This window comes from Heloderma suspectum, chromosome 2, assembly GCF_057233095.1.
Source record: "Heloderma suspectum isolate Gila_16-S chromosome 2, 16-S_ref, whole genome shotgun sequence".
NCBI lineage: Eukaryota > Metazoa > Chordata > Lepidosauria > Squamata > Helodermatidae > Heloderma > Heloderma suspectum.
The window spans coordinates 343,011,221-343,021,060 of record NC_139459.1 but is presented as its reverse complement, the minus strand read 5'-3'; the positions used below and the strand labels follow the sequence as shown (position 1 = coordinate 343,021,060).

At 46.2% G+C, this 9,840-nt stretch overlaps 1 protein-coding gene across 4 annotated transcripts in view; it reads left to right on the top strand.

Moving 5' to 3' along the window:
* The window catches only part of LOC146355291 (uncharacterized), a 47,432-nt gene extending 38,208 nt beyond the window's left edge, over positions 1–9,224 (top strand). For 2 of the 4 annotated variants that reach the window (XR_014787140.1, XR_014787139.1), the window contains exons 6-7: positions 2,239–2,329; positions 4,751–5,002. Coding sequence is in view for 2 of the 4 variants with exons in the window: in XM_084830435.1 (XP_084686561.1) it covers positions 4,804–5,002; positions 6,508–6,614; positions 6,726–6,833 (414 nt within the window). In the remaining 2 variants the exon portion in view is untranslated. Of the gene's footprint in view, positions 1–2,150; positions 2,330–4,750; positions 5,003–6,507; positions 6,615–6,725 lie in introns of those variants that run through there. The other 2 variants (XM_084830435.1, XM_084830436.1) reach the window with 2 other exon arrangements.
* Positions 9,225–9,840: the final 616 nt, after the last annotated feature.

Sequence of the window (9,840 nt, the reverse complement as noted above, 5' to 3'; positions counted from 1 at the left end):
GTCTTTTTCTTTGTATCACTAATGTGGGGCTGGGGATGGCAGTGGCAGGGGAGAATCAATGGGCAGGAGGATGTGCATAATCTTTGCTTTACCTGACATTTCTCCCCTGCAAATAACCTGTTCCTACTAGAGAGATGTCTGATCTGGCCACTGTCACATCTTAGTCACATCGCATCTGGAGTACTGTAATGCGCTCTATGTGGGGCTGCCTTTGAAAACTGTTCAGAAACTTCCGCTGGTCCAGAATGCTGCGATCTTACTTTTGATCAGGGCTGGTTACAGCGAACACACAACTCCCTTGTTAAAACAGTGTCTCTGGCTACCAGCCCATTTCCCGCCAGAAGTCAAAGTGCTAGTTATGATCTATAAGGCCCTTATACAGCTTGGGACCAGGCTACCCAAAAGACTGCCTTCTCCCATATGAGCCGGCCCGGTTCCTAAAATCTTCTGGAGAGGCCCTTCCGTCAGAGGTGCATGTGGTGCCGACCTGAGAGAGGGCCTTTTCAGTGGCCACTCTCAGACTACAGAACTCCCAAGGGAGGCTAGGGCTGTGTCTACATGGAGACGGTTTTTGAGGCGATTCCATTTAAATCCAGATTTTCATGAAAGTTTGCTCCCTCTTTGATGTCCTTCCAGCGGCAGGCAAAAAACTGTTTTATTTAAGAAGAACTTTAACCTGGTGGGTTGGGTGCTGTTTTTAATAATATTTTTTTCTGTAATTGTTATGTTTTTATTGCATTTTAATGTATTGTTTTAATCAATTTTAATTGGTTCTGTAAACAACCTTGAGTGATATTTTTTGGTAGAAAGGTGGGGCACTAAATAAATAAATAAATAAATAACCCACCCACTGGAAATAACTCCTCTGCAAATAACCCCCAGATTTTTTTAATCTTCTTCTTTTGCCTGAGCCAGACTCAGAAGACAGCACACTGGGAGTGGGCTGGGGGGAAGCATTCACAGGGGAAATTGGCAGGCTCAGGTTATATACCTCTTCCTTCTGCCCACTGAATCTCCCCCTGCAAGTTTTCCTTCACATTTGCATTATGTCAGCAAACATGAACTTGACAAAATGCATTTGCTTAGATGTGCATGACATATAAAATGTGGGCTTTTGAGATGGCATAAATAATATATTCTTGGTAACAGGTAAAAAGCACAGGGTTTCCCAGTGTGTGGGTTCTGGCCTCATTGGGGATTGCTAATAGGGAAGACTGGGACCAGGTTTCTTGGTTGAGGCAAGTTTCTGGGAAGTTTCTAGGGTGGCAGGGTGACTGTTAGAGTGAATCATTTGTCTCAGGTAGGGATGGTTTGGGCACCTGACTGGGTCCAGGGGTCCATTGGGCTCCCCCCCATCTGTGCCCCCAGACTGCACCCGCAGAGCCTCTGGACTCGCTCACCCCCACTCGCCCCTCCCAGACATTGCCCGCACTCACCTGCACCCTTCCATGAGAGCCTGCCATTTTCCCAAGCTTGTTTTTACAAAAAAAGGGAGGTCTTTAAAAATGTGCATATTTAAATATGTGCAAATTAGGGCTGGGAAAGGCTGATCTATGCAATAAATGGGCCATTTATGCTTCTAATATTGCGTATATCAACCTTTCCCAGCCTGAAATTTGCACATATTTAAATATGCACATTTTTAAAGACCTCCTTTTTTTTCGTAAAAACAAGCTTGGAAAAATGGTGGGCACTCACGGACGGGATCCAGGGTGACTGCAGGTGGCTCGGCAAGCTGGTGGGGCCTCAAGTGCAGGTCCAGGGGGGGCTCAAGTGGGGCAGTGTTTCAGTGGGTGCCTGCTGAAACAGGACAGGGATGGGTCTGTCCATCCCTAGTCTCAGGTGACAGATGCGGTACCAGTAAAAGACTGGAGGAGGAGGAGGATGAACTAGATTATTATTATTACTACTACCATCAATGATGATGATGTTGATGACTGAATAATAAGAACGGGCTTGTCATGTTAAATATGCTCGCATCATCCTCATCAGCAGGAAGATTTCATTGTCAATGTATTGGCTAGAAATCAATGTTGTTCTTTGATTGTGGAGATGTAATATCAAATCACCATTCACTCTAATCTATGTGCTAGATTTGAGGTGCTTCAAGACAAAGCTTTTATTGTGAATGATATTGCTTCACGGAATTCATGGAATTTTACAATGAAGAAGTTGTTGTTTCTGATTTGTAACCCTCCTTTGTTTCCCCACCATGTCTTCTATCTTTTTTCTTACCAGAAAAATACCCATTAAAAAAGAAAAGATGGAATAGCTGCACAATGTCTTTTATTTGATAGCACTAAGAGCCATCTGCCTGGAAGCACCTTAGGTCAGTCAAGATACAGTGCCTAGCCCAAGCTCACTGACAGTGCATGTCTATACATGTCTACTCAGAAGTAAGCCCCACTGAATTCAATGGGACTTACTTTCAAGAAAGTGTGGCTTGGATTGCAGCTTGAATGACTTTGGACCACTCAGCCTGACCCATCTCACAGGTTTGTTGTGAGAAAAAGAAATAGGACAGTCATATTATGATTAGCTCTTTACAGCAGGGGTGGGAAACCTTTTCAACTCAAGGGCCACACTGGCTTATAATTAATTTTCCGGTGCCCACATACCAATGGTGAGCAGGGCCAAAGCAAATACCTCAATGGGGTCACCCAGTCTATCTGATACACACACACACACTATACTAGTGCTGTGCCAACAATTTCTCCCACATTTTTTTCAACCATTCTCATTCAATTTGATAGAAAAGCAATTGCTTTCAAAAAAGAAATTCAAAGAAGGAGAAATTTTGGAGAAATTCTCATGCATTGGATTTGAGGTTCTTCTGCTTACCTTACTTATGAAGTGGCTGAGTGGTACACGTGAGTGCCTTGTCTGTCATTGTACAGTAATCTCTGTGGCAGCCTGTAACTAGGGATGGCCAGAATGCTTAACTGCTATTCTGGGTGGGGGGGCGGTCCGCAGGGGGTGAGGCAATCCGTTCCTCCCCCCCGGAATCCTCTTCGGCGGGCTCCACTCCGCAGCAATTCTGCAGAGCCGCTTGCTGGCTCCAAAGCCCCAGTAATACGGCTGCCATGGCCATATCACTGGGGTAGGCAGGGTGAGTCTCCGGACACAAATGGCATGCAGGATGCCATTTGCAGCCATAAAGGCCTTATTTTAAGGAAAATGCAGCTGTAAATGGCTGCATTTACCTTATACTAAGGCCTTTATGGCTGCAAATGGCATCCCCAGTCAATCTGCGTAGCCAGCAATACGGCCATAGCAGCCTTATTGCTGAGGCTTCGGAGCCGACGGCAGGGAGGATCCGCTGGTGAGGACTTCGCCCTGCAGGACAAGGTAGGAGATCCGATCCTCCACGGACTTCGGGGGGGGGGGGTCATTGGGGTCCATGGAGGATTTCTCCAACATCCTACCTGTAACCTCCTCAGCTTTCCGGACTTCAGTTGAAGCCATTGTGAGGAAGACGTCATGAGGCAATTCCTCCCATAGTGCTTTTTCAGTTCAGGAAGTGCAGGTGGCCTGGGAGTAGGGATGTACGAAAGTTCTGCCACGGATCTCGGAACGGCCCGCCACCCCCCCGGGACGGGATTTACCCGGGGCGGATCTTCCTGGCGGCGGCGGCAGCACGGCAGCAGCGCGATGGCGGCCGGTCTTCCGACCGGCTGCCACCGCTGCCGCCATTTCCAGGTTTGTTTGTTTTTTTAAAAAGTGATAGGCTACGTAAAGATTTACGTAGCCTGTTACAGCTAGATTAAAAAAAAACACCGTGATAGGCTACGTAAATCTTTACGTAGCCTATCACGGCTGATTAAAAAAAACACACACAAACGCACATACGCAAATGGCGGTGCCCATGGGCACCGCCATTTGCGTTCCTTATTTTGGCACGTCTTAGTCTACGTAAACATTTATGTAGACTAAGACGGCGAAAATAAGGGGAACGCAAATAGTGTAGACGGCGAGGATTCCGGGGGGAGGGACGGAACGCCTCCCCCCGCACCATCAGCATAATCCCCGAAAGGTAAGTGATTTTCGTACATCCCTACCTGGGAGGCTGCAGAGCAATGGAAAGATGTGTAATAGAGACAGAAAAAACACACAGCACCCTCAGCCACCTCGCAGTGATTAGGTAAGTTCAAAAATACCACCAAAAGAAATTCAAAATTCTGCCTCAGAAAAGTGGAAGCCTCAACACAGTTGATGGTGTTGCCACCTACAGAAGCAGTGCAATAAGCCAAAAACTCTGAGGAAAAAAGAAAGAAGCTGTGCTACAACCCCTCTCAATAGTCAGCCCTATCTGAGAAACTGTTGGAGAATTTCTCCTCCCCTAGGAGAAATTGGGTGAAATTGTCATCCCGCCTCCCAATTTCTCTGCCCACAAATAGGCTGGAGAATTTTGAGAGGCCATTTGTGCACAGCTCTAATTCTTGCACATCCACACAGAAACATCCATTTGTACATATCCACATCTCTCTCTCTCTCTCTCTCTCCCCCTCTCTCCCTCTCCCTCCCTCCTTCCCTCCCTCACCCCCACCCCAAGGCTTAGAGGAAAGGCAAATACAAATACAGTTACTTGTGATTGTTATATACCGCTAAATATAATAAAATCCCTAATCCCTAAAAACATGAAAACTGTACCTTGATATTTTTGAATTTTTCATTACTAATTTCAAACTGACTTGTGGAAAAGGAAATGCATGACAATTTTTCTCCTCTACCACTTGTCATCTGCTTCCAGATGCTCACCACCCTAACATAACCACACATTGTGATGAAAATATTTCTCCAGAAATGGTTGTGCATCAGACGACCACTCCTGTACCTTCCACGACTCTTCGTGCTATCTATAAAACTACAGCCTGTGCTACAAAAACCTTCACCACCAACCCAGGCATGTTAGAAACCACAGAAAGTGTATCTGAGAATGCCACAGAAAGTGTATCTAACACCACTCACCTGCCAATCTCCCACACCTCACCCAATAGCACTGGTAAGTCACTGAACTTGTGGGGTGTGGGGAATTTGAATTATTTAAATATCCTGTAGGACTGTGATGCATTCACAAGTGGTACATATGGGTGGAGACAATCCTTCAGATAACCTGACTCCAAGCCATTCAGGGCTTTGAATGTTAATACCAGCACTTTGAATCGGGCCCAGACATGGACTGGCAGCCAGTGCAGATGAAAAAGTACAGGCATAATATGATCTCATTGGCCAGTCCCCGTTAACAGTCTTGTGGCCCTGCTTTGGACCAGCTGAAGTTTCTGGACCATTTTCAAAGGTAGCACCATATATAATGCATTGCAGTAACCCATACGAGAAGGTTTCAAAGCATGGATAACTGTAGCTAGGCTATCTCTGTCCAGGTAAGGATGTAGTTGGTATATCAGCCTAAGCTGATAAAAGGTGTTCAGTGCCACCGAGTCCACTTGTACCTCTAGTGACAATGCTGGATCTAAGAGCACCCCCAAACTATGAACCTGATCCTTTAGGGGGAGTGCTATCCCCTCCAGAACAGGTTGAACATCATCTAGCTGGGCAGACAAACCACCCATGAACAGTACCTCTGTCTTGTCTGGATTGAGTCTCAGTTTATTGGTCCTCATCCAGTCCATTTCCATGCCCTGGCACTGATTCAGAACAGCCACTGCCTCACCTGGATTTGATGAAAAGGGGAGAGGGAGCTTGATGTCATCTTTATATTGATGACACCCTAGCCCACATGTCTGGATAACCTACTCCAAAGGTTTCATGTATTTATTGAACAGCATGGGAGATAGAATAGAGCCCTGTGGAACCCCATAGCATATATGCGAATGAGCGTGGACCCCTCCTCCTCAGATGGGACAGGACAGGCATCGACGAGGGCTGCGCCTCGGCCCAGGGGGACTCCAGCCTGAGGATGGACTGCCGCCTGGTCTGAAAGCATGAGGCAGTCCAGAAATTCCAAAAATAACTAACAATAGGTAGATAGACAGATAGATATCATTATGATGCTGATCATAGAATCATAGAATAGTAGGGTTGGAAGGGGCCTACAAGGCCATCGAGTCCAACCCCCTGCTCAATGCAGGAATCTAAGTCAAAGAGAGATATCATGATTGATAGATAGATAGATAGATAGATAGATAGATAGATAGATAGCATTAACTGAGCTGTATTTATACTTTTGTTGTAAGCCATCTTGGTTTTTCTTGGAAAGGAAATGCAGGATAGATTTATTATTCAAATTTTAGAAACAACCCCTGAAACAAATGATTAAGGGCACAATCCTATCCATGTTTAGACAGAAAAACGTCCTACAACTCCCAGCATTCCCCAGCCAGCATAAAGGACGTTTTTCTGTCTAAACATGCATAGGATTGTGTCCAATGGTTCTACTCCTGTACACATTTACCTGGCTCTAAGTCAATAGGGCTTATTTTTTAGCAGACCTGCACAGGATTGAACTGTGAATATAGTGTTATATCCTCCATGCCTTATCTCCCACAGATAGTCCTATGCCATCAAAGCCAGTATGTTTACAGGGCTGGGCCATCTTCCTCATCTCTTTGGGAGCCATAGGGACAGTATTCCTGCTGGCTGGTATCCCAGTGATGGTAAGTGACCCAGAAATACATTACTAAGAATGATTCCTTGCTAGGTGCTGGAGGCAATGAGGTGCTACCATAATAATGCTAATAGCTTCTCTCTGTGATTTTGCTGCCCAGCTCTACTGCTTGCTTCAAGACCGACGACGCCCAGAACCTTGGCAGTGCCCCCAATATAACCACAAAATCTACATGCCTCCCGAGGAACAAGCCCTACAGCTAGAATGAGAAGAGGGAGGGAAGAATAACTGGAGACCCAACAACCAGATTCTTTGCTTCTACCTTCAGCGCTGCTGCTGATTCTCTGCATTGACAGGACATTATTTTTTAAATTTATGATTTGCAATGCAGCCACAACAGAGGCTGAGGCTCACTGTTACAGTAGTAAGGACGTAGATATGTTTAAAGAAGTAGAGCAGTTCTTGTGCTGCTGTGAGAAGCTGGTGTAGCAAGTTCTGGTTTGGATGGGACCTTTGGAGGGGCTACACCCACTTGCTTCCAGCTGCCATAGTTCCAAATACCACACCATAGTCCCCGGGGAATCCATCCTGCTGTAACATACAACTTGTCCCTCAAAACTCTGTTGATTCCAGTGGACACTTCTATCTTTCCTCTGTACTCTGATGGTGGAAGCAGGGGCTACAACAGCTTCTCCCTCTCATTGTGGGGAAGGGAGTAATGTGCAGCTGAGTGTCTGGGGGAAGGGATCATAGAGGACTGCCTTTTAATCCCAGATGTGTGAGTCTTACAGTGAGTGTTTAGTGATGAGGGAAAAGTATACTCTGTTTGTACTCAGAAGCATCTTGTTCATATTATTGGTACACATGTTCCTAGACAGAGTTTTGATATTCGGAGCAAATTCCAGGGTCTCTGTAGTTTTTATAGATTTGATTGGATTTTGCTAGGATTTATTTTCCTTTGCTAATGCTTTTCTCTCATTTTCTGTCTTACTGCTTTAATGCTTCAGAGCAATCTCTCTGTCACTTTCCGCTTCTCTGCGTAGTCCCAACTTTTAAAACTCTCGACCCCAACTATATCCTCTCCACATCTCTCCTTGTGCAACTTGGCCCTCCTTCCTTTCCAGACATGGGCATCATCTGCTAGTGCTATCAGGCTGGCTTCCCCTTGCCATGTGCTTTCCCAGGCCTGGAACAGACTCCTGCTCTCTGCTTCCATTTCCTCCTTGAAGACTAGAGCCAGCCCAGCATCAGAAGCAAGTCTCCCCAGGTGCTAAAACTCCAGGGGCATATCATACATGCCTTAGCTGTGCCAATATCTAGGAGAGAAAACCACTGCCTGTACTTTGGGAGGTGGTAACTAGCAATCTGGGCTGGCATCCTCCTCTCTTCCTTTTACTACTGCTTGGAAGCAAACACCCATAGTCAAGTGCCTGAAGAGGTACAACCTCCTCCTGTCTCAGGAACCAGCTGCCTAGTGCTTTGATCCCCTAAAAGGGGCAGGGGGGAGGAGGTGGCAGCAACAGAGGAGCTAACTAGTAGCTCTAGCACAGGGGTGTCACAAAATGGCTGCCATAGTGGAAGACTTGCCAATACTCATTTCCCAGAAGGCAAACTGGTGAGACTAAAGGCTTCTCTACACGTGGCCTTTATCCTGCAATCGAGATTGGCCACACACGGAAGTTTGTGGGTTCTTTACATGACGCCATCAACCTCCAACGCCTCTCCTGTGCTTTCCAACCATTTCCATGGCTTTACTTGAAATGGAGATAATGAGCTACTTTAAAAAGCCGATTTGAATTTGCCATGTAAAGAGGGAGTTGCGCTATAACAGCAGCACCATCTAGTGGCTGTATAATGAAACATATAGAACTTGTAGGTAAAGGCAACCCTCAGAACAAGAAAGAGGCAGTGTGTGTGAAGGAGCCGATCTTAATTCCGCAAAGAATCTGGGAGCAGAAGCCTTGGTAAAGTTGTGGGATAAAAAGCCTGATGTGGAGAGGTCCTAAAAGAAGAGTAACATGCCAAGAGGTTGGGTCTGAGCGCCAAAATGCAAAACCATTCTTTTGGACACAAATAAAGATGGCGTTAGAGGGCACCACTTCACTTTGCAGCATGCCAGCCTCCCAGTTATTTTTTTAAATTAAAATATCTTAATAAATAAAATAAAAATCAGGAGGAGCAGGGACTTTGGTGGGTTCCAAGACAGGTGTCCACAGGCACCACATTGGAGAACAGCTGTAACATATACTAGTGTTCAGTTTGCTGGTATGCAGCAGCTGCACATACTTTAAAGAGAGAGGTCATAGCACACTCGTAGCACTGTAATTCCTTTCCCTCATCACACCAGGAAACAACAGGACTCTGGTATCCGGACTCTCAACTCCAGATTGGCACCACCTAGCAGGGCTTTTGGGTTTTAGTGATGATAGCCCAGATTAGAATCTTTCAGCTCCTTTTCTCAGACACTTGCTCACTCCTGAGTGCCTCATCATGTATCCAGCATGTCCCTATTTAACCATATTCACCCTCAGTTACCATTCCTGAGTCATCAGGTCATCTGTGCTATGTTCCAGTGCTTCGCTGACTATCCCTTGCTTTAGCTCCATGTAATCGCGTGCACACAAACACAACTTTGGGTAGCCCAACAACCTAAGGAGCAGCAGGCCACACTGGGCTGTGAACTACTCCAACCTCTACAAGGAAGAACCTCTACAAACCCCTTCCTTCCTGAGCAGACACCACCATCACAATGACACAGCATGGCAAGCCCAAGCAAAAGATCTACTGTGGAAGCACGCATAGATTCACTCCATGGAGGTGTGGTTTATAATGGGAGAAGGGGGCAAAAGGTGAGAATAAGGTAGTTGGTTGCTGGGAAACCATTTCCTTGACTTCCTCTTCCTGGAATTGCAGGAAGTTAGAAGATGTGTGACATAGAAGGGGAGGGAGAGATAGCAATTGACCACCTGCCCCCTGCAGAGGAATGGTCAACTAGATTCCTCAGTTGTTGACCAGAAGTTCCCCACAATGCCTATTATTCAAGGAACTATCTGCCCAGCTCCATGTAGGGATGTAACTTGTTGTTCGGTTGTTAAGTCGTGTCCGACTCTTCATGACCCCATGAGCCATAGCACGCCAGGCCTTCCTGTCCTCCGCTCTCTCCCGGAGTGCGCTCAAGTCCATATTCATTGCATCGGTGATGCTATCTAGCCATCTCATCTTCTGCTGTCCCCTTCTCCTTTTGCCTTCAGTCTTTCCCAGCATCAGGGACTTTT